The 25,976-nt window shown below is 42.4% G+C and overlaps 1 protein-coding gene across 1 annotated transcript; it reads right to left on the bottom strand.

Moving 5' to 3' along the window:
* LACTB2 (lactamase beta 2) lies at positions 1–25,976 on the bottom strand. The gene is made up of 7 exons (XM_006131509.4): positions 25,576–25,976; positions 24,401–24,564; positions 23,498–23,624; positions 20,355–20,533; positions 11,236–11,384; positions 8,119–8,200; positions 1–5,545 (listed from the first exon to the last, which is right to left on the bottom strand). The coding sequence occupies exons 1-7, from the start codon at positions 25,695–25,697 to the stop codon at positions 5,502–5,504; spliced, it is 867 nt and encodes a 288-aa protein (XP_006131571.1). The 5' UTR covers positions 25,698–25,976; the 3' UTR covers positions 1–5,501.

Raw genomic sequence — 25,976 nt, 5'->3', positions numbered from 1 at the left:
TTACAACTCATAAAGAATTTAATAATTTAATATTGACATTCCTAAATGTTAAAGTATTAAATGAATGACTAACATGACTGAAGTAATGAAAGATGACTCCCTTAAGACAAAACTGTAAGACAATGCATTCTTGAATTATCCTGCTACACTTGAAACTACAATTAAAACTAGACTTTTAAACATATTCCTTAAGACAACCACATGGAGAAACATCTCAGAGCTCCTTTATGATAAATTATAGGAACAGTCTTTTTGGATATGACAGTTACAAAGCTGATTTGATAATACTCAGTAAAAGGATGTTATTTTACTATATAAAAAAAACTTCTTAGAGGACATCATAATCCAGCTAAAATAAAAAAGTGCCAAGCATTATTATTCACCCCTCTCAGTTATAACTATTAACCTACAGATGTGTCTGATCATGCACCAATTCCTTTCATTTGTAGGAAACAAATGTAGCCCTTTTGTTTTATCATAACTGTTTTCTTTACACCTTAAAAACCAAACACATGCTTTAAAAGTAATATAATTCTCAAAAAATTGAATTACCTCTGGCCTGGGCTATTTCAACTCATGACACTGGGTATGAACTTTTCAAAAATGCTTTTTATTCCAGAATGCCAGAGCTCGCCACTGTGGCAACGAAAGTTACGGAGAGTATATCATGTTGTTTTGCTCACTACATTGCTCTTCATAGACTAGTGAACCACAGTCTAAATATTAATATTAATCTTCATGGTTCTTCATGAAATTGGCTCACACAATACCTCATTTTACATGTTAAGTTCTCTTGACAGATGTGCTCAAGAACTAAAACAGTTGTCCACCTTAGCAGGCTATAAAGCTTTTCGGGCAACTGACATAGTTATGTGTGAATAGAAATGTGTGTCTGCATGTGATCTGCGATCTGCAAACATGGCCCGCAGATGTAATTTTAGAACAAGATGGGCACGCATAACATTTCTGCATACTATACTTGATTCTGTGGACCACAGATGTTTTAGTTTCTGAGACTGTCAATGTGGTACTGTCAATGCGGCACTTTTCACAATCACCGCATTCAATTTCACCTATAATTTAATATTATTTTTCTGTTGCAGGTATGTATCTGTGTGATGTTGGCAAACCATGTCATCCTAGAGTGCATTCAGGTCGATTCACTTGTGTATTAATACTGAACAAGGTAATGGTCAGTTGAATAAGAATGTACTGGGTGTTTAAGCTAGGGATGTTAAAACTGTTAGCCATTAAGCATACCAATAAGCAGACGGCTTACCAGTATGCTTTAGGGATGTTAGATGTAGTGTAAATAGTCATGTAACTGCATGAAATCGTATCAGTTACATGACTATTCGATAGGTGCCAGGGACAAGGCCAGCAGCCAATGCTCTCTCAGTCCCACTCCAGAGGAGCGCCCATGACCACGCACTGTTGCCTCTGACCCCCTGCAGACATGGGCAGCTGTGGGAGCAGCCTCTGTCTGCAGTGAACCTGGGCTCGTTACAGACAGAGGCTGCTCCACGGCAGGTGGAGCAGCCTCTCTGTCTGTGGGGAATTCAGACCTCCTCACTGAAGAGCTGCTGCCATGGACTAGCCTCTGTCCATGGCAAGCCTGGGCCACCGCAGACAGAGTCTGCTTTATGGCAGCCTCCCTGCCTCCCCAGCTTCTGCCCTGGCAGCATCGCAAAGCAAGTGCCAGGGGAAACTGGAGGCAACAAGGGAAGGCAAGTGGGTCTGAGGAGCCAGCATGCGCAGAGAGCCAAAATACCGGCTATCCACATGTATTTGTTATGCTAATAAACTTATCGTTTCCTAAAGAAGTGGCTGCTGCCATTGTCTCTGGTATAAAATCTAGATTGCCAATTGTTCTAGGGTAACAGGATAGTGTGATGGGGTGGAGCAACCCCGTCACTCGCCGACACCACAGGAAGCTCCTGGCGGCGAGGGAGCAGGCGATACGGGCCGCTCGGCCTCGGGGCGTGCGAGCGGTGAGGAGGTAGCGCGTCATCACCAGGCACCCGGTCGGGCTGGTGATGCCACGGACGCGACGCCGGGCGTGGGGGAGGAACCCGGAAGTGCGGGGGTGAGGGGGACGAATGTGGCAGAGGCAGCATAAAGGGTGTTGGGGCACCCGGGGAAGGGGGTCCGAGCCCAGAGGGGGACGGGTGACACGGACAAGAAGGCCAAAGGGAGCGCGAATGAGGGAGGGACGCGGAAGGCGGAGGCACGGCGGGAGTGGAGGGTAACTACACCGGCTGATAGCCGGCGGCGTAGTGGACCAGACCCAGGGCGGAACGTGAACCCCGGGAGCAGGTGTGTTTGGGGTTTGTAACCCCCCTGCTACCACTGAGAGTCCCACTCTTAGTGTTAGGGCCCTGGGTCGGGGTCCGGAGAGAGGGTGGGCCCGGACCCCCCACTCCGCCCGGGAGGCACCGGATCGGGCAGTAATCCGCGTAGCACAAAGCAACAGTGGGGGCGGGGCGCCCGGCCACAACCGCACCCCTTGACAGATAGGCTATTCTCTTGGGATGCTGTGTGACTTTTGGACTTAACCTTTTATCACAAAGTTCAGTTTGTCTGGGTGGCACTATAACATGGAATCCCAGACAGTTCCTTTAGACTTTCCAATCTAGGACTGCTACAGTGATCCAGGAGTTTACATTTGTTACAGGCGTGGTAAAATTTAATTATAGAACACACCACCGATTTGTCATGTCTGCCCTGTTTTGTGGCTGGCTGCTCTGAGACAGGCGCTCACAGTTGCAAGCCACTCCAGACAGCACAGCAAAAGGTTCCACAAAACTGGTCATTCACAAGAATGACAAGCCTCAAATGGTGTTTTGGTGTTATTTTTCCTTTGCCTTTCTGACTCCTCTTACGAAACTTCCACAAAATTCAAATAAAGAGAAGTGCTAGACATCCTTAAAGACTAAATCAAATCAGTTACAGATAATGCTCATCTCTCAATACATTGTGGAAACTGGACTTTAAGATACAATAATGACATAACAGTTGGTGTGCAACAAGGAATTATTGTTCATAATATTGATAAAAAATTACACTTCTGCAATACCAATATGGAACTCCTGAAATTGAATGAGCTATTTAGTAACACTGGGGGTGTGGGATATCTTAGAGACCACTATGACCAAATATCATGGCTTCAGACAAGAGCATTAATCCTCTCATACCTAAGGAAAGAAGTAAGGTAGACTGTAGCTTCATATTTTCCAGCAAGGATTGGGGAGGGCAGAAAGGCAGAATGAGTTAATGCTAGCTTGATAAGGTTGAAATTTTACAAATCTAAGATCTGAGAAAAATAAGCTATAATAAGCAGGTTGGTTGTTTAATAAATGGAGATGAAATTGATGCAAATGGCTAATACTAAGTAAAAGTAATGAAAAAGGAAAATATAAAACACTGATTAAATAGGAAAGAAAACCTTGTTATTGATAAAAAGAGATAGGGAAATATTTACACCATTTGATCATATACAAATTGGCTACTTTGAAAAATATGGATACTACAAAATATTAACAAAATTAGCTAATGGCTTACTCTATGTACCACTGACCATTATTTTCTGAAATGAAATTCAAATAACTGGCTCTGGAACGTTCCAAAAGATTAGGAAAAAACAAAGTTTTAAAAAAATAAAAAGGAAAAAAGTGATCACAAAATATTGAAGTTCTATTTTTAGCAATGGAACAAATGAGAATAAATGCACGAAATAGCTACAGAATAATAGGACTATAATGGTAAGTAGAAATTCACCTATGGTAAACTGAGAAAATCCAAATACCAGAAAGAGGAAAGAAAGAAATCAAAAGGACCTAGACAAAGTAGAAACATGGGTAGAAAAAATAATTCAATTCAATGCACAAACATACAGGACTGGAAACTATGAAAGCAGTAATGTCGAAGACTTCAGAATGACAACAGGCCAGGTTAGACTTGAACAGGCAAGTATGATGAGTTCAATGGTTTGCCTTCACAAAAAGCATCATTCCAAGGAGTGTGGAGGTAGGTCTATAGTACTCTGGTGAGACTTTATGTAATATGTTCAGTTTTGGCAATTAATTCCTAGAGGAATCTAAAGTTAGATATCAGTGAGAAGAACAGAGCAACAAGAATGACCTTCTGCTGTCTTCTCTATAATCCATATTATATTATATTTGTTGTTAACAATGCAACTTCTAAAACCTATATAGAAAAACCTATCTGACCAAATGTGCACATGTCATGTATGAAAACATAGGGTGGAACAATTTTAAAGGATTTTTCAAGAACATTTCCAGACAAGATTTGTGCCAGGATTAAAAAATACATTTTAAACAATACAAATATTATACACTTTTTGCATACACAGAACAGTGCAAATATTTACAGATTCAATTACTTGAAAAGTTTAAGCCACACAGAAAACTAGAATTCAGATCCAACATTATTTTCCGTTAAAACACTCTAGTGTAATTGTTAATCAGAGACAGTATAAAAATCCTTAGAGTCAATTTTTGCCTTATTACACCTTTGTGATTTATATCACATTGATTGGTAACTGAGGGCAGAATTGATAGATCAGTATTAAAACTGGCAAACTGCTGGGACCTCAACTACTTAGAGATCAATACATCTCTAATCATCTTTATATGATTTAAAAAAAAATTGTGATTATGTGCACCAATGAAATAATGTCAGATTACACAAAGTTTTCTGTTTGCATTACTTTTTCTATGATTTTATTTTATTTAATATTTGTCTCAACTGGAATGAATAATTAAACTTAATAGGAGCTTCTTACCCTGAATCTATTAGGAAAGGTTTTTCCTCGGAAATTACAAAAAACTGGACATCTTTTTTTGCTCACTTAGCTCTTGCTTTGAATATTTCTAGATTAAATAGCAACAGTTCACGTAGGGGCCAAAAATTTCAATTTAGGGTGCCTAAAATTAGGCTCCAAAAATCAATACTTACACACCTTAATAAAACTGGCTGGATTTTCAGAAGGGTTGAGCACCTACAAATCTCAAAGTTATTTTTACACTACTATGAACAAGTGAAAATAAATCATGAAGGTTGGCTTTGCAACCTTCACAATCAGCTTTTGCACTACAGTTGTAATCAACAATTATACTTTTGTACTTTTAGTAGCTGTTTTCTGTCACTGGTGACAGAACATCAACAATTTTACAAAAAAAGAGAACATACAATTCATAGTAACTACATTTGACTAATCCCCATCAGACTATGACAATCATTAGTTATCTGAGTACTTTGTAACAACAGAATACATAATATTGATTTAAAACAGCAGAATTACATAGTTTATTTTTTTCTGACAAAATAGTTGTTCTGATTTTACTTATCAGCTGAGTGCATTTGGATTCCTTTAATTCTCCATCAGTGTTCTGCACATACAAGTTAATTTATCTGTATAAAGAAGTTGTGTGTAGGTATTTGAGAATATTCTTAATCTTGTTTCTTTTTTTTTGCCACATTTACAAATTACTTTTCCACTTGAAGTTGAGAGGTTCTTCATTTACTGGTAAGGGAAAAAAAGTAAAACTGGCCAAATTAGTCATTGAAAACTACCATTTAAATGCTGGGTCTAAATACACATTTTTTGGGGGATGGAAATGAAAATATTAGCAATATGAAGTAATTCAAGAAGCTTAATTCTAACCACAGACACATGAAGTTATCACACCATATATTTCCTAATATGCATATTTTAAAGTCACAATGCTGTTCACTTGAATTCTGAAAGTTAAGGTAAAGTGTTCATTTTATTTATTTTAGCCAATTTGTGAATGTTTAACTATAACAAAACCAGATTTCAAGGATATAAACCATGTTATGAACAAATTTTAATGAATATAAATTATAAAACTTAAGGAAAACACAATGGAACTTCTGAATATTAAGAAAATTTGGGCAACAGAACATGCAGTGTTTGTACAGTTTGTACTCAGTTTGAAAGTAACTCAAGACTGTAGGAAAGTCTCAGAGGGGTAGTTATGTGAATCTGTAACTTTAAAAACAATGAGTAGTCCTGGGTATCTTAGATACTAATAAATACAGCACCAGTGATATTCCTCCAGGGGCAGGGAGGCAAGTGGTGAGCGGGGAGCTCATGCAATGCCGGAGCTCTGGTGGTTCAGCCAGGAGTATGGGAGAGGCTTAGGCACTGCAGGGAGCTCTGTGGCAAGGCTAGCAGCCCTGTGGCAAGGGGCTCAGGAGGCACAGCTGGTAGTCCCAGGGCTGAGGGGTCCAGCCAGGTCTGGCAGCACAGATGGCTGAAAGCAGTGAGGGCCAGCTGGGGCTCATGGGGAACTTCCCTCCCTACTCCTGAAAGAACAGCCCAGCAACAGCGCGGGGTAAGTAAGGCTTGCTTGGCCCTGTGTGCCCAGCAGGAGCGTGTGCCTGTGGGCAGAGAGAGGTGGCCACGCAATGGACTTCCAGGCAGGCAGGGCACTCAACTGCTATCCCTTGCCATTGCCCCAGCCTTACCACGCAGGCCCCTACTACATGCGTGGCAGTTCGTGGGACATGGGGGTGGGGGGAAGCACAGGCGAGAGGGTGTCAAACTCCCTGGAGAAGCATCAATCAAGAGGCTCTGCTCCCAAAGAAGCGGGGAGAGGGAGATGGAGGTGTAGGCAGAGGAAAGGAAAAAGTTACATTGCAGCAGGGCCTGCTGCTGCTGCCTGTTTGTGCTCCGTCTGTCTCTTCTGAGGGGAGGCTTCTTCCCAGTGGCTAGGTAAACAGAGGGATAGAGGAGTCCAAGCCAGCCGCAGAGAGTAGGAAAAGATTGGAGAGGGATGCAGGCTGGTTGTTTAGCAGGCTTCCTGCTTCTGATTTACTTAAGAACCATTTTGCTATTACTTTTTGAGTTTTTGGCTAGCTGTTCTTCAAACTCCTTTTTTGTCTTTTCTGTATTTACACTTAATTTGATAGCATTTATGCTCCTTTCTATTTTCCTCACTAGGATTTAAATGATGCCTTATCTCTCATTGCTTCTTTTACTTGGTAGCTAAGCCACAGTGCCACTTTTTTTGGTTCTCTTACGTGTTTTTTAATTTGGGGTATACATTTAAGTTGGGCCTGCATTATGGTGTCTAGGAAAAGTTTTTATGCAGCTTGCAAGGGATTTTACTTAGGCACTGAACCTTTTAATTTCTGTTTAATCTCATTTTTCTGTAGTCCCCCTTTCTAAATTAAATGCCACAGTGTTGGGCTGCTGGGGTGTTTTTTCCACCACAGGGATGTTACATGTTATTACATTATGGTCACTATTTCCAAGCAGTCCAGTTATATTTACCTCTTAGACCAGATCCTGAACTCCATTTAGAGAACTAAATTAAGAATTGCCTCTTTCCTTGTGGGTTCCAGAATCAGCTGCTCCAAGAAGCAGCCATCTAAAGTATCAAGAAATTTTATCTCTGCATCCCGTCCTGAGGTAATGGGTACCCCATAAATATAAGGATAGTTGAAATCCCACACTATTATTTAGTTTTTTATTTTGATAGCATCTCTAATCTCCCTTAGCATTTCATAGTCACTTTCACTATCCTGGTCAGGTGGTCGATAATAAGAATATAGCAGTAGGGATATATTATTAGAGCATGGAATTACTATCCATAAAGATTCTAAGGAACATTTTGGTTCATTTAAGATTTTTACTTCATTAGATTCTACATTTTCTTTCACATATAGTGCCACTCCTGCACCAGCACTACTCGTTCTGTCCTTCCGATATATTTTGTATCCTGGTATGACTGTGTCCCATTGATGGTCCTCATTCCACCAAGTTTCTGTGATGCCTATTTACCAATATTCTCCTTTAATACGGAGAACTCTAGTTCACCCATCCTATTATTTAGACTTCTAGCGTTTCCATATAAGTCATTTAAAAATTTGTCACTAATTTATCTGTCTGCCATTTTCTGATGTGTGAAGACTCTTTTTCATTTGATTGTTTCTCATCTGATTTTATGCATATTTTATCATCTTCTATCCCTGAGACTCTGATCTTAGCCAAAAACTATCCATGTGTAATTCCCATAAATCAATTTACTAAAATACTGTAAGAAATATTTTATAAAAAGAAAAACTTACACACTTTTCCTTCTTTTTCTAATTTCCTTAAGTGAAGGGTGAGATTATTTTCTGCTGCTTTAAGTAAATTTTCAGGAGTATCCTAAATAGAAATACAATGAATATATGGTAATCCACTTGAATATCTGCTAATAATTTCTCTATTTTCCTCAATAAACAAAAGGAAACTCTTCTATGTTCAGCTACCTACCGGTAGTAACAAAGAATTGAAGTCATACTTAAATCTCCAGTTTAAATGATACATTTTAATTTTTTTACATTTTTGCATTATGTCTTAATTCAGAATAGCACATTTCATGAACTGAGCCTATACTGGAATGTTGGTGTGCTTAGAAAAGTTTTTTTAGATTTTACTGATAATTTCTTAGATGTGATTCCCTCCCTTTGGCCTCCCACCAGATAACTTACTTTTCCAAGATGATTACTCATATTCTGGGATAATGTTTGAAAAAATATTGAAAAAGTCAAACAACTTAAAAATAGTTAATTCTTTTAGTGAAAGTTATATAAACTCAAATTTCACAAGAGTTTCAGAACGACAGAGTATCTCAGGCAACTTCCCAGTGTTCCCTATCACAACTTATGCCAAATTTAACAATGTGTCCCAAAAAATGTCTTATTTTAGTATTTGGCCAAATATGAAGCTCAACAGTGGGCAGTTGTATTCCTTTTCTACTCCTCAAGGTTTTTCCCACAATTGCCAGCATTTTTTAAAATTTGAGGGGAATTTTTCCAAATATGCTATGGATCTGGCAGTTGGGGAGCTTGTGTGATCTAAATGGCTGGCTTGGTAAACCGTCCTTGTAAAACTAAATAATAGTAGTAAAACAGTTATCTCCATATTAAAAACAAAGTGCTATTGTAAAAATTAGTATAAATTAGTGACGGGAGAACTGATGAATGTTTGTGTTAAGCATCACAACTTCTGGGTACTTTCCTGAAGTACTGCCTCTCCTCGAGTTATGAATGAGTTACGGACCAAACACCTGGCAGTAACTCAAAATGTTCATAATTCGGACCCCATTGAGTTACATTGCAACTGCGCCGTTCTTAAGGGAGTTTTGATTGTAAATGCAAACTGTCGTAAATCGACTTTTCGCAACTCGGTGACCAGTTGTAATGGAACGTCTCCTTGAAAGCCGCGCGGCACGGAGTCCGCACTACCGGACATTTAAAAATGGCGGCGCCCGGCTTTATGCAAATGAAGCCCGGGAAATTCAAATCCTGGGCTTCATTTGCAACTCCGGTTGCCTACATTACAACCCTAGTTTGAATTAGGGTGGTAGTGTAGACATACCCTGTGAGAGAGAGGGAGCTACTGGCTCCCTTCTCTGCTCTGAGTTGATTTTCACTCTACAGCTCTTCAGCCTAGACTAGCTATTCAGATAGACCATAAGTACCTGTCTTCCTGATCTGTACTAGAGGCTACCATTACAGAAAAACCATTCCTAGGCTGCAGTAGATCCCAGTCTGCAGGAAGCAGACTAGAGCTTCAAACACCTGAGATAGTTTACAAAACTCTTTGTAAACCTGTCTTGGATGTTTATAGCCCTGATCACATTAGGAGTGTTCACAGCTATCATTTCCCCTCATAGCATCTTGTACTTTCCCTTCAGTCTAACCCAGTAAGTTTTTCCTGCAAGGAGCATCAGTAAAGAGTTCTCTAGTAGGGATGTGACCATGTACTTGAAAACAGAGTTAACTAAGGAGCCTGGGTTCATTGGTTAACACTTTCGGTTACATTCAACAATCTCCTCCCCCCACCCCGCCACTGCCTTTCAGGGCTAGCCCGAGGCATTCTGGTGCCCTGGGCATGGGTGTGCGGTGCCACCCCTGGGTGCACGCGTGGGCCCACCCGTGGGGAGCAGGCCCGACCCCCTAGGGTGCGCAGGCCTGGCCCCGGGGCTGCTGGTGCACGCGCCGGGCCGTGTAGGACCCCGCGGCCATGGGGGAAAGGGCATTGCGGGCCGGCACCGTGGGGATGCGGGCGGGCCAGCGCTGCGGCAGCTGGGCGCACAGCGCCTGATGGCAGCTGTAAGGGACGCCATGCGCCCCGTACAGCTGCCATCAGGCGCCCCCCATTGGTTGGTGCCCTGGGAAGCTGCCCGGCTCGCCCATGCCTCCGTCCAGCCCTGCTGCCTTTGTATCAGAGGCAGCGGGGGGAGATGGTAGGTGGGAGTTATTGTGTTTGGGGAGCAGGTTTAAAAGCCGGTTTCCCCTGACCACCTGCTTTTGCGGAGCAACCTCTTTCCACCCCTGTGCTACTTCCAAAGGCAGCAAGGTGGGGGGGGGGGGGGTAGGCAGGAGCCAGTACACGTGGAGAGACAGCTTTGAAGTACTGGCTCCTGCTGAGCTGACCCCCACCTCCTGCCTCTGATACAGAGGCAGGTGTATGTGTGTGTGTGTGTGTGTGCGCGCGTGCACACTCTGGTTTAAAAGGTGCCCCACTGCGTAAACATGTATCTGCTGAAAATTTCAGCAGATACACGTTTACACAAATAAATGCATTTTAATATCCCTAATCTCTAGGTCTCTCTCTGACAATCAATAAAGAGGTTCCTGAGAGCACAGGCTGCTTATCATCAAGTCATAGGACCCAGCTCCCACTGCAAGCAGTCAGAGAACAAGGTTTTTAGCACAGGTGGCCTACACCTTCTTGAAGTCTGTGGGAGTCTGCATCTACACACTCTAAAATACTTTGTGGGAAATTCCAAATAATCCTGGACATAAACATATTTAGTTATTATCTAACATTGTTCACTCTGATCTATTTTATAACTACAGACTTTCTTGATCCTCATAAGGAATGTGTGATTAAAAAGGTAACAAAATAGTTATCATGAAAGTGAAAGCTAGAAGATAATAAAATCATTTAAGTCTAGATACAGTGAAGCACTTAAGTTATGGGACTACTTACATGCTTACAGTCATGTGCACTTGTCTATATTAGGCCTTTACTGAACATGAAAGGAATAGAAAGAGTGACAAATATGGCTCTGATTAACTCTGAAACCTCCTAAAAGCCCGCACACAAATGCATACCACATTGAATTTACTTCAGTCAAAATTAAGATTTTGCTCTTCGATTTAATGTAATAATATTTTAATTATAATTACCTTGTATACAATATTTATAAGCTCCATTGATGTAAATGATTTTCCAGCATTCTCCTGCAAAACATTTAGGATTTGTTGTTCACGTGCATTTCTGTGAGAAATGTATCCTTGAATTTTAGCATTTGCATCATGTACTACTGGACCATGTCCTAAATTCAAACACAGTTACAAATTTTTAACATAAGAAACTTATTTAGTAATTTGTTCACAAACAACCTCTCACCTTGGTAAAAAAGCTCTGATAAGTCTAGAAATCCTATGGAAGTAGCAGCATCCCTGTACTTACAACTCTGCCAGTTAGGGTGGCTGACTTGAACATATTTAAAACCAGCACTCCAGCAGGAGTGTTGGAACCACTTCTCTCCTACCTTTTTCCTCCTCCAAAAACCCCATCCCTACTTTTCCCCTGAGGCTTCACTCCTGAGTAGGGATTGGAATAGGTGATGACCCAGCACCTCACCAGCTCAGTGACCAGACTTTGGGTGTCCAGTCAGCAGATCTGATCAGACTTGTCAGGTCCCCTTTACAAGTCCGACCAGACTTTCTGTTTGAAAACCGGGGACCTAGCCACCCTACAGCTATTATATCTTTGATTCTCCATTACAGTGTGTTTTATACACCCTATCACAAAAATTATCAGTAGAATCATTGTCAAGTTCTACTTTACAGGCAATAGTGTAAGTACACAAGTTAAAAGTCTAGAACATGGGAAAGAAAAGAAAGCAGAGGGCATTACAGACCTGGAAAGATCTGAGGGGAAAGGACAGTGCAATAGGAAAAAAAGTGGATACTGCTTGTAGTAAGAGGCACCTTCGATCCTTATCTGATTTTGTGGTCATTGGTGGGGTCTCTTGGAGTCTGCTCTGTTGACTACATGCGCAAAGTCAACACAACAGAGAAGAAGACTCTGAGGGGTAACCGTGTTAGTCTGTAACTTTAAAAAAACAACTAATAGTCCTGAGGCACCTGAGAGACTAATGAAAATACATATAGGCTGTACCTCCCTTAATTGGGACTCTCTAGTCTGGCAACCTCTGTCGTCTAGCAGAACCAGGGATTATTCATGGACCACAGAGCCCAGGTATAAGGAGGTCAGGTCACTGGGCAAGAGCATGGTGGGGGGACCGGCCACTCAACTAGGAGCCCCATGTGGGGGAGGGGACACACCAGGGTTGCAGAGCTTGGGATCCGGCAATGGCTAAGGAGCTCCAGCCCCAGCTGTGGAGCTCGGGGTGCAGCCACAGAGCTCGGGGGTCCAGCAACAGCAACTTGGGAGCTCCAGCCTGGGAAGTCATGCCAGGCAATCAGCAGTGGTGCTGGGCTGGAGCCCTAGCAGGGGGCAGGAGTTCAGCATGGGCCATGATGGGAGGTACCTCCCTTTGTCCAGCAAGTCCCTTCAATCGGGACTGGTCAGGACCCCAGGGTGCCAGACAAAGGAGGTTTAACCTGAATATAGTATCATGAGCTTTCGTGGGTAAAATCCACTTCCTCTCTCATCTTAGTTAGCCTCTAAGATGCTATAGGACCACTCATTTTTTTACAACACAGAAGAGGAGCACACATACACGGAGCCTAATCATTATCATCATTGATGGTGTAGGAGACCCGTCAGGACACTACAATGGTGACTTCTGACTACTACATGGCGCTTTTTTTTTTCCACAGAATATTTTTCAGGGACTTGATAAAAAGAACTCTATGAAAAACTGGAATTTGATAGAGGAAGAATAAAGAACTGTCAAGAATGGTTACATATTGTCCATGTGAAATTTGATCAAATTTGGCATATGATGTATTTTTTGGTCACATTCAGATAAACTGAAAATCCTACAATTATAAAACTGCTTTGAAACCAAACTAGCAAAAGAGATAATCATTTTTATCTATGAAGCAGCAATCTGTTATATTACCCTGATATAAAATACTAAGAAAGTATAATTGTTTTGGTTTGTACAATATACTCATGAACAGGAGTGGGCAAAATCCGCCCCGCCACGCACGTGGATCTGACCCACGGAGGCCCTGCTGCTCCCCTGTCCGCAGGTCATAATTGGCCTGGGGGAGCACATGAAGCACTTGTAGGGCAGGGGGCAGAGTGGAGAAGGCTTCATGCTCTCCTCCGCCCCCAGGCCTGGGCACGGGGGAGCTGTATGAAGCTTCCTTCGCCCTGCGGCACTTCAAAGCATCATGTGCTCCTGGCAGGGTGGGAGGAGGCTTCATGCGCTCCTCCGCCCCCAGGCCAATTAAGGCCGGGGGGCGGGGGAGTGCACGAAGCCTTCTCTGCTCTGCCCCCACCATGCGAGCAGCATGCAGCGCTTCAAAGAGCCATGTGCTCCTGGCAGGGTGGAAGGAGGTGTCGCGTGCTTCCCCGCCCCCCAGGCCAATTATGGTCTGGGGGTGGGGTAGCTCCACCCTTTCCATTTAGGCCCCACCCCTTCAGGGGTGGCCCCAGACTACTTCAAAATTTTTTGAAGTGGCCCCTGGGGAAAGCTTATTGCCCACGACTGCTCATGTATATATGTAAACATAATTTGAATGATGCCTTATTTCTGGAGAAATCAATAGTCAACATATTAGGAAATTCTTCGTTTTTTGTGTCAAGATGCAGAAAAATGATATACAGTATAGTGTACAGAAGTAAGAAAGGCACATACATAACAGTTGCTAACAGTTAAGGCTGCAGCTAGGGGTCTTTCATAAGATTAAAATTATTGGGATGTTCAGAAGTAAACAGTTTTGAAGTTCTTTTGAGCTCCTTTTTCAGAATTTTTTTCAAACCACACTTGTGTTTCTGAGACAGTATAGTAAATTAATCAAACCAGGTTTTAGTTCTAGGACCTTTAAAACAAAGAAACTTTTTTGAAATTCTGACCACCATGACTTTTCAGCTCCTTAGTATTTCTCCCAAAACCTTCTGAAATCACGATGTCCTAGGAAGGAATGGGGCTGATGTTACACAAAGTCTTTACAATTCAAAGACTAGTGGCCTAATTCTTCACTATCTTTCATTCTGTGTAGTAACTAACATCTGTATGAAGTGGATGGAAAACACTGCCATATCAAAATGGTAACATTTATATTTGGTGGTCCATAGGTCTAGGGTGAACATGTTTCCCTACGCAGAATACAGGACAAATTCCAACTGGTTGCCTGTTTGGCTTAAAATTTCCCCATGCCTCTACAGGACTTACTATTTTAGGGACTGTGGGAGCTTGGGGCTTTAGGTCCGCAGGGCAGCTGCTGGCACTCAGGGCTTCAGCCCTGCAGGAAGGGGAGGGGAGGACCACCATCGGCATGCAGGGCTTCACCCTGCAAAGGGCATGGGGGAGCCACTAGAGCTCAGGGCTTCAGCCCTACAGGAGCTTCCCTTCTCTACAATAGGAAGGGAGGAAAAGGGAGCCCTCAGAGCTTCAGCCCTGCAGGAGAAAGAGGGGAGAAGGGCTATCGGCACTCAGGGCTTTAGCCCTACAGGGGGCGGGGGAAGAGCCACTAGTGCATAGGACTCCAGCGTCTGGAGCTCTGAGTGCTGGCGGCTCCCCACCCACCCTGCCCCTCTGCAGGGATGAAGTTCATCCCGGCAGCAGGCAGAGTGGGGGAGGGGAGCTGCCAGTGCTTGGGGCTTCAGTGGCTGAAGCCCTCAGAGCTGGCAGCTCATCCCCCGCCCCTGCAGGGGAAATATAGGACAATGTGTCCATTTTTTTTTAAAGTTGGGATGCTGGGAGGAGGCGTTAAATAAGGGACTGTCCTGTAAAAACGGGACGGATGGTCATCCTACATAGGTCCCAGACTCTATTTTGTCTCAGAAGAGGCATTTTGGAACAAAAGAACTCGCCCTCTTCAGTGCCTGAAGGCATACATGACAAAGACTACTATCAAAATAGTCCAGGCTAACATAGTAAGTCCTGTAGAGGCATGGTGAAATTTTAAGCCAAACAGGCAACCAGTTGGAATTTGTACCTTTGACATAAGTTCATCAAGTCTTTTCTGCACAAAAAGTTTATACAGCTTAAACTACATACTGACTTCAGCACACAGAGATATATGCATTTAATATTATGCACTGAAGCCTATTTTATGCACGTAAGACTTATTGTTGAAATGTGTGTGCTTTTAGTATAATACTTTTAAAGAAAAAATCTCAGACAAAAAGTATCTTTTTATCAAAGCTCTTTTTCCTTAACAAAATAACTGTTCGAAATGAAACATAACAATGATATTACTATTAATCAAAGATAGCAAAATTTAAGATGTGGTGAATACCTGTTGTAATATAGTAACAGTTCATTTGGTCAAAGTCTATAAAATCTTAGTTCTCAATCACAAGATATAGCTATCAACAAACCTGTCCCTTTAATGTAAAAAAAACAACAACCCCATACTCCACCTACAAAATAGACTTGAGGCCAATGTTTGAATAGGAAAACTGAACCAAAATTTGCAAATATCAGTGTTCATATCCCATATGCCAGCTCAGCTCCAACAGCCATGTACATGTACTCATACACATACTTGTGATACTGGTCCAAAATTGAGACATTTGGAACCAATTTGGATATGAACCTGTCCAAACTTTTGGGCACACACAAATCTATGGTTTTGGTTTGAACTCTTTTCCATTTCAACATAAAAACTCTATCAATAAATCTAATAACCAATTTGCAGAAAACTATAAATACATTTAGAGATCTATTCTACATATATATTTTAATGAAAGTGTCTTAGCTTTTTAATAGTTTAGACCTTATGCAAACACTTGTCTGTAGGACCCTACATATCCATATGCCTCCCATCATAGCATCTTAATGTTAATTCCTTAACCATAAAGGAATCTATTTTCATAACACCCCTAATAAAGTGGTATCATTACCTACACATTACAGGCAGAGAGATATAAAAGTGACATTCAAGCTACATACAAAGTTTTTACAAGGTGCAGGAACTGACCACAAATCCTACCCCCAAAGGATTAACCATAAGATCATTAATTTAATACTATTAAGAAATTAAGATATTTGTCAACTTTTACTACACAACAGGAAAAATTATGTTCTTTACATGTGACACTTATCTATTTAGTAATGTGGGATACTATCATGATTTCTGAATATATGTTGAAGCTGTCCAAGACTATATGGATTATATGAATTAAGGTTTTTTTTTAAAATTACAAAATGTGATATTATACCTTTATACATTTATTTAAAAGACTGCAATAACTGAGAGTGGATTAATATATAACTTTCTTCGGTAATGATTAATTTTCATCATTTTAAATGCTTCATTTTAGGGAGTTCAAGTTCAAATATTCTCTGAAACATTAACTTTAATGGCATTTAGATCTTAAAGCTAAAAAGTTTGTCTGTTAATAACAGACAATCAATTTTTCAAGTACTCACATTTCTTAGTAGGAAGGTGGTATCAATAAAAAAGCATGAGAGCCCTCTTGTGGCTGAAGTACCTTTCAGTTCCCAGGGAATGTTATAAAATGCTAACAGTAGATAGTTCTATTGTATGTTCAATTCAAAACAATATTAAATATAAAAAAGTTACATGGAAAAAATAAAAAGTTCATCCATATAAAGACATTCATGCTAGGCAAATTGCCATATTGGTACAATGAGTCATGGCCTTCTCCTGTATCTAATTCTGATGGAAAAAGGGAAACCTTAAGGTCTGTGTGTGTTAGAGGAGGCAGGGAGCTGGGTTGCATAAAAGAGAGGACGAGGAAAAATAGAGAATAAGGCAGTCAGAGAGGATTCCCAGCATGAATAAAACTGGACACAAATTTAAAAAGTTACTATAATACATTTATCAATCTTAATATAGTAAATAGTGGTGACAGAACATAATATAGAGAATATTTTTATGGAGATTAGGGATGCTAAATTTAGTTTAATCAACTAATCGTCTAGTTGATGGATTTTCCCTAGTCTATTAGTTGATAAGTGGGGGATCAGCAGCACGGTTAGCTCCTGGCCCCAGGAACTAACCCTGCTGCAGTTCTGCCTTTTAAATGTATTAAGACACAGCAGGCTGTTAATACATTTAAAAGGCAGGAGTGCAAGCTGGGCCAGCTGATTCCCAGTTCGTGACAGATCCTCCAGCTATGTACCAGCCTTAAATGTAAAAAGGCTGGTGTGCAGCAGGAGGATCTGGTGTGAGCTGGGAATCAGCTGTCCCAGAGCCAAGTCCCCCCTGCTGCGGTTCTGCTTTTTAAATTTATTAAAAGCCAGCAGCGTCTGGGACTGGGTGCGAACCAGATATCAGCTGATTCCCAGGTCATGTCCCGTCTCTGCCGCCCCCTGCCTCCACTGACCCCCACGGAGATGGTCCTGGGGTTGACTGGCTTTTAAGCCAGCTCCCCCCAGCATCAGTTCCTGCTCCCTGCCTTGCTTTCTCTATTAGAGGCAGCAAGGGATGGGGGAAGCGACTAGTCAAGGGGCTAGTCCACTAGTCACTTACATCCCTAATGGTGATGTGCAAATATTTTACTAAACATGGTGAAGGAAACAAAATATTGATCCACAATGCAGTACGAAGATACCAACGTCCATTGGTCACTGAAAATGCACCATATGCTATTGCTTTTTTATAATCTTAATTAGCGCATGTACTTGTCCATTGCCAACTGTATTTGAAGTACTTTACAAACAAGCAGAAGGATAAGTTCTCTGCCTTTAAGAGTTTATAATCAAGATAAATAAAGACACAGACAGGGGGATGACAAATAGAACTGTAATAAAAAAAGTGGAATTTAACACAAAGTTTGGCATGAGTAAAGCTAATAAAAAAGAAACAGTCTTTGTAGACCTCGCAAAGAAGGCAATGTGGACTAATGAATAAGGTATTAGACTCAGGGCACCTGGGACCTATTTTGGTCTGACCTAGTATTTTTTGGTCTGACCTAGTATGGCTATTCATATTACTCCTGGGGGGGGGGGGGTGAGGGGGGGGGACGACATTCTGCATCAAAAAATTAAAAATTCTGTGCCAAAAAATTAAAAATTCTGCAAAAGTTATGTGTCAAAATAACACTACATAATGTCTCATAATCAAAATAAATTATTCTGGTAATTTATTTCAAAATACTTTGTCAGCGAGTACAGTAATTCCTCTTTTAACACTATAGATATGTTTCAGAAAAAGATTGTGTTAAGTGAAAACCTGTTATGCGGGGTCAATTTTCCCATTGAAAATAATGGAGAAGGTGGGGGTTGCGTTTCAAGCGGAGGTGTCTGTTGGGACCGGGACATAAGGTTGGGGGAGAAAGGGGACTGGGTTACAGCAGGGAGGGAAGGTGTTTGGCTCTGGGGAAGGGAAGAAGAGGAGAGGGGAGGGGAGGGGGATTGGGTTGGGAGTATGCCCCTGTGATGGGTCTGCCGGGACCTGCATTGCGTCCGGCGAAGGGGATGGGGTAGCCAAGGAACGGCATAGTGAGCGGGGGAACTCTCCGCCACTTTGCAGGGAGGCGGAGGAAGTCCTGCACAGCTGCTGGCGACAGGCCAGCTGGGAAAACCCAGCCACCGGCCTGCAAGCGGGGACGGAGGAGAGGGGGGCAAGGTGTCCAGCGAGGGGGAGTCAGCGGGGAATGGCGCGGCAAGCGGCGAACCCTCCGCCACTTTGCAGGGAGGCAGGAGAAGCCCCGCACAGCCACTGGCAATGGGACGGCTGGGGAAATCATGTTATTCTGGGGACGGTCGTGTAATTTAAAAAACGTTCCCTAAAAAAAAATCGTGCTATCACGAAAACGTGTTAAGCGGGCACGTGTTAAATGAGGAATTACTGTATGTCTGTAACAATACATACACAAAAATTTCCCCAGAGTAGAGTTAAAGAAACCTCTATGAAAACCCAGTTCCTGTTTCTCTGACCCCCATCTTTTTCCACCCCTCAAAGCCCAGCTAAGGGGGGCAGACATGCACAACCCTTACTCCTTAAAGCCCAATTGCACACCCCCAGCCAATACAGCCTAACCGCTTCCTCCCCAGAGCCCAACTACTGGGTCCCCAGATCAGATAAATACCAGCCCCCGTGTCTCCTTCCCCACATTGCAGAGCACAGCCAGGGACCTCCTCGGTACAGACACCTCATGCCCCCTCACAGCTCAGCTGCAGCTCCTCAGACATCCATCCCCTTCCTCCAGAGATCCAGATGGGGAAACAGACTGATGCTCAATCCCAAGTTTGCATGGAGTTTCCTGCATGCAACCAGGAACCCTCCAGTTTCTTCTCCCTCTGCTCATTCCAGTGGTCCTAGTGGTGGCTAGAAGCACTGCAGCTCATGTTTCAGGGAGAAAGGAAATTCTGCACACAAAATGTTAATTTCTGCAAAATTCTGCATTGTGCAATGGCCCAGAATTCCTCCAGGAGTACCTTAAGAAGGCAGAAGCAAGAGTATAGTAATTTAATCATGCAAAATATGGGCTATACGGAAGGGAATCAAAAGAGAAGATGACAAAGGTAGGCAGGAGCCAGATATGTTATCTTAAAGAACACAAGAAACTTAAATCCTATCATACAATAAGTTTTTAAACTCAGTATTGACAAAGAGGAGGCACATTTTATATGAGAATTAAATATTTTCTTAGATTAAAAAAAGGAAAGTCAGGGAGACTGAATAAATCAGAGGATAATTAAAATGACCATAACTGGCATTCTTAATCATAGCCTGAGTAGAGAAGCCAGGTACTCAAGGACTACAACCTACTGAACTGACCCTCCCCACAATGTTATAAGTGGTCTCTTTAGTTCAGTTTTAGATCTAGTGGCAGGATGGCATGAAGCAGCTTGCACTGATGTTGCCTCTGCTACATGTATTCAGTTACAGAAGATTCGGTTTTCTGGAATATCAATGCTGCACTTTTCACAACCACAAGTTTCATTCTCAAATACAAAAATACTTATGAGAGAAACGGATAGCATTATGGCAGGCACACAAGCAGTATCTTAAATAGAACTGAATGCCCTTTAAGTAATTATAACACGTGAATATTGGATAAGATACTCTAAGTATTATCAAAATATTTCATACTACTAGACTGTAGTATAAGTTTTTGCTTTCTTAGAGGAGATATTCCATATAGATCAGTAGATCTAATTAAGAAAATGTAAACTACCAACCAGGGTATATTAGGTCAGCTTTCATTTGCAACAGAATGTCCAGTGATTTCATGTAGTCATACAAGTCTTCAAATACTGCTGTTCCTTCTCCTAGAATACAGTCACCCGAAAATATAGCATTTTCTTCTACAAGATGCAAGGCCATATGATCATCAGTGTGCCCAGGTGTATATAAAACTCTATTAAATGAAAGGAACAAATGATATTATATGGAACAATCACATATAAACCATTTATATGTGACAAAAAATGCTGATAAAACCATGACTCAACATGACTGTCTAGAACAAATCTTTGTAGAGTCTTTATTAGGGTAAAAACAGAGGTGAAAGTAGGCTGGTACAATGTATCAGCAAGAAGTGGACACCAGTATCAGCCCATACATACCCAGGGCCTGGGGCAGATGCCCTTTTTATCCCTCTCCCCCCCATTGGCAGTGGCGCTGCCAGACCTTACTAGCAGGCCACTGATGGGGAGAGAGGTGAGCAAAAGTAGCAGCTGCCCCTTGACCTGGTGATTTAATAAGACCTGGGGCTCCATGAAGGGTTGACTGAAAGAGTCTGGTTCCAAGCCCTGCCCCTTCCAGGAAGGCCAGAGCCATTTTCCCCACTGTGGCCAGGATTCAAGCTGCATGCCAATAAGTCCCAGTACTTAACTTCACTCTTGGGTAAGAGGGTTAATTAGAGATTATGTGATTTGGACTAACCTAGTCCACATTCTTATGCTTCATAAACATGTATGGAAACTGGCAAACATAATTAGCTCTATTCTATTCTATTCTATTCTATTCTATTCTATTCTATTCTATTCTATTCTATAACATAGGTCCTTTTCACACTTGCCACTAAACAGCTTCCATTAGTGCATTATATATGTAACGAGGTGTTTATTCTCTCCACAGAAGTCAGTTTTGTGATTTTGTTTCCAAATTAAAAAAAAAAAAAACAACCACGTGCATATGCATTTATGTTGGGGAAAACAAAGAAAAAACGTGCCTTGCACTTGGAGGTGAAGGTGGTGAGGTTTGTGAATTTCCCTTAGTTCTCAGGACAGCTCATTCAGAATGTAAGGCCAGTCCTTTAGAAAGCTGCCACCCACCTCTATTGTAGAAAGTTCCACTGTGCCAGGGGAAGAAATCTGTCTTCATCCTGGATCTTTGGGCAATCTTTTAGACTTCCGAGTCCAGGTCATTGAGCACTTTGAAGACAAGGACCAAGACCTTGAATTTGATTCAATAGTCTATGAGGAACCAGTTTAGGAAGCGGAGACCAGGTTCATTATAGCTCATGTTGCTAAGGAGACATACTGTAATATTCTTGTATTAGTTGGATTTTCTTCAGAACTGAAGGCTTTATGCCCACTGCTGTAGCTAAGAACTGATGAGACATGAACAAGTGAGACCAGATCATTGTTTACCAGGATGGGACAGAATCTCCAAGCCAACCAGAAATGGTTTAAAGCCTTACTTATGGATGCTGCTATGTAAAAGCTTAGCATCAGCAAGGAATCCAAGAGCACTCCTAAATGATAGACTTGACCCAGTAATGGGTGCATGCCTTCAACTGAAGGGGACAGTACCTGGCTGCAAATTGTTCAAAATGTTCTTCTTTGCCCTTATAACCTCTACCTTTCTCTGCTTCATCTTCAACCTGCTGTTCTTCATTCTTTATTTGATCTTGTCCAGGCACTGGGAAGGCCATTTTAGGAGAAATGGTATGTTTTCAGTAATGTAAGTATTTAAACAGCAAGCCCTTTATTACCCTTCACATGACTGATTTTTTTTTCTCTTCAAAATTTATTTTTAACATATGAAATGCTTTCCAACAGATATTCTTTTACTACCTGCAATCAATCTTGCAGCCAACTTACTGCTGTGTTCTACAACATTTAAGTGGTTTAATTTACCACTGACTTGAAAGGCACTATCTCTAAGTAAGGAAAGGAAGCAGGAAGTTTCTTTAAAATTGAAAGGAGCAGGGCAATATTGATGGGAGAATTCTGGAGAGAAAAGGGTAAAGGAATTTTTAATATAAGAAGGAATTCCCAGGAAAAGCAATCTGCTGCTAATATTTCTTGTACAGTGTTTATCACAACTTCTAAGAACACAATATATTTCCGTTTGAAACTGTTCAATTATTCAGTAATTTTATTGCTTCCCAACTACAGTGAACAATTGTGAACAGGGTGGTTTAAGAAATACTGTTTAATTACAAGTGTAATAATCCCCCTATGTAGATTTTTTCAAAAGATTAACAGCACATGCATCCTCTTTGAAGAAATCTTTTCACCATAAGAATGACACCCACAAAGAGTCATCTCACCACCAAAAAAACCCCCTCTACCAACAAAAAATTGTTACCCTTAAAATGTAACCTCAAATATACAGTAGATGAGAGGAAAACATTCTTAGTCTTAAAAGCTGACTTAACCAACTAAGGCCTTGTTTACACTGGAAGGTTTTATTGATAAAAATCTGCCTTTTGGCAATAACAAAGAGCGTTTACATTACAATTCACATTTTGTTGGAAAAAACATCCAGTTCTGGCGACAAAAAACTTCTACCCCCACGAGAGACTTTAGTTCCCCCCCCCACCACTTATTGTCAACAAAGAGCCAGTGTGGACTCCGCTGCTTGTTTTGTCAAGAGAACTAGCTTCTGCCAATATCCCACATCTGCCCTGACGGCTATGCACAGTGTTTTGTGATCCTAGTTGCCCTGCAGCCATGTGCCCCTCCCCTTTCAAAGCTCCAGGAAGTATGTGACAACTGAGTGAGTTGCTCTGTTTGTGGGGGGAAAAAGAGCAAGTCATTGGAATTCTTCTACATGTTCTGCCCTGCTAGGAACACAGCGGCAGGCAGACTGCTGCTGCTGCAGGGAAAAAGCTGGAGAGATTACTGTGCTGCGTTGATATTCCTCAGCATGGAGAGCAGCTCTGCCTTCCCAAAATACTGCATTGTGGGATGCTTACCCACAGTGCTTTGCTCTGTCAACAGGGGAGCTAGCAATGTAACCATGAAATGTCAACAATGAGAGGCAGAAAAACTGACCAGTTTTCACTTTTAGCAACTTTTGCATGTCGACAGCACTTTAGTTGCCAAACCATCTTAGTGTGGATGTAGCCTAGTACAGAACTGACATTTACCTGAGAGTGGCTCCCTCAGTCTTTAACACATCTCCATCTTTCAGGTATGAATACTTTAACTTTTCTCCTTCTATTATTTCCTCATGATGAGGAGTGCGTGGAAGCTTACTTATGCAATATTCAGAACCTATTTTAAAAAGCAAATAATATTTTAGATCATTCATAGATAAGCCCTAAATGTGAGGTCACTAGCATGGACACACCATAAAATTACAAAATGTCAGTAAATGTACTTTTATGCATGTCTATTTCACTGAAAAGTTAAAAAAATAAAAACCAGCTTACTGCCATAACTACTAAAATTTGTACCTCCCTTAACTGGGACTACATGGTCCGGCATGGACCATGGATGTTTCTGGACCAGAGCACAGGAACAGGGAGGTCTGGCAATGGGTCAGGAGTGCTGTGGGGGCACCAGCGACTCAGCCAGGAGCCCAGTGTCTGCAGATGGGGGCTGGGTGGATGGGCAGCGGATGGGGGTGTGTGCGTGGTGGAGAGCTCTAGTTCCACAGCAGCTGTGGAGTTCCAACTAAGGATGTTAAGTATCAACTAACTGACTAATCGAATAGTCATTGGTAAACTATTTCCCTCTCATCACTTATGGACAAAAGTGTATTAACAATGTGAGGCTTTTCCCTTCTAAATATATAAATACTTATTTATATATTGACATCAAGAAACATTTTGGAGTGCATCTGAATCAAACATGTCTTACTATTTACCATACTCATACCATGATCTGTCAGAGCACTGTGCGTTTAAATACATTGTGCAGCTCACATGAAGATCTTAAGTGAACTGTCCAGCTAACAGTGCACCAGAACAGTCTAATTGTATTTTTCCTATCCACATAGCTAACAAGTCATATCTCTTCAATATCTGTCAAATTAAACTTCTGCTTACCCTTGTGGATGCTTCTACAAATATCAGATATGCCTCCAGTATGATCATGGTGCCAGTGTGTTACTAAAATTTCTTGGATTGAGATGCTGAACTCCGTCAGTGCTTGTTTTAAACAGCCAATATATTCAGGTATACCTGGCTCTCCTGTGTCAATAAGGATCCTTCTACATTTAAAGAGAAAAAATTCAGTAGAAATGCTCATTTACAAAAGTCATATTAGAGCATTAAGAGACTCTCTGAACGATGAAATCCTAAATACTCAGGGACTTCCCTGAGAGACCATCTTTTCTTGTGATATATTGCTGCAATGCTATCAGCAGAAGTGCTTGAACTTCATTTTCACGTCATAGGATAGGGGACTCCTGGCAATATATTCTTTGTCAGAGCCCCTAGAACTGCTTTGGACTGAATAGCTTAAGTTCAGTGACATTTTGGCATGCTGCTGAAGCCATGTATTTGACAGGATTTTTGGAGAGGATTATTAAGGATGTTTTTCCAGAAAGACCAGAGGAGATTTAGGGGGGGGGGGGGGCTGGATGAGATATAGGGATGTTTGCTTTTGGAATATTGCTGGGTTGTGCTGTAACCTAAAAAATGAAAATAAAAAACTTGTGATCCTGTAGGACCTTACAGTCTGACCAATTTTTTTTTTATATAGTACCATTGTGTTGTAACATGTAATTGTCAGGGCACCTGCAGACAGAATAAAAGGATCTTTATTTATTTTGATTCATGCTCGAAACATTGGAACTGGGCACAAGCATTTAACAAGACTGTCTGTAAATCGCTGTGGCAAGCATAGAGAAAGCTGCTGCCCTCACGAGGAAACGCAGTGCCAATCCCACCACCCCTTCAGGTAACCAACCACTGGCTACGCTCGACCACGGAGCATCGCGCTGAACTCGGGACCAAGAGCAAAGGAAGGGAAGAGCCCGAGGGACCCAGCAACCCAGCCTACAAAGGGACAATGTTGCGTGCCAGACGGGAAACCGATCCTGCCCCCCAGCCGGCTCTGGCCCCCCAGCCCCACTCGCTAGGTTCCCAGGGTCCCTTAGACAGAGCAAGGCGCGAGAGCCCGGTCCCGTGCCCAGGCTTCGGGGGAAATAAGCCCCGGCTCGGGCCTGGGTGTGCGGAGCAGGGTCAGAGCCGCCGGCCCCGTGGTGCGAGGCCGTTACCTGGGCCCGGTGCCCACCAGGTAGGTGTTGGTCCCCTGCAGGGTCATGGGGCCCGGGTTACAGCCCAGCACGCGCACCACCCGCGCGGAGAGCTGCTCAATGCGCGGCAGCAGAGACGCCATCTTCCCCAACGGCCCCGCCGCGGCGCGCGCCCGATAAAGGAAAGCGGAACGCGGCGCCTCCCCCACGCTCGCGGCGGGGAGCTCAGCGGAGCGCGCGCGCCTGAAGCTCGGTTCCCACGGGGGCGGGCAGCTTCTGCGCGGAGGAAGTGAGAAGCGGTGCTGCGTGCCCGTGGACCAATCGCCTCCTTCCCCGGAGAAGGAGCCAAGGGCTCGCTCAGCTACCCGCTTTAGTTCCCCTCAGCGGGTCACCGCCGCGCGTGGGAAACAGGGCGCGTAGGA

Source organism: Pelodiscus sinensis, chromosome 2 (genome assembly GCF_049634645.1).
Source record: "Pelodiscus sinensis isolate JC-2024 chromosome 2, ASM4963464v1, whole genome shotgun sequence".
Classification (NCBI taxonomy): Eukaryota; Metazoa; Chordata; order Testudines; family Trionychidae; genus Pelodiscus; species Pelodiscus sinensis.
The sequence above is the reverse complement of the archived record's forward strand: the minus strand, read 5'-3'. Positions and strand labels throughout refer to the sequence as shown.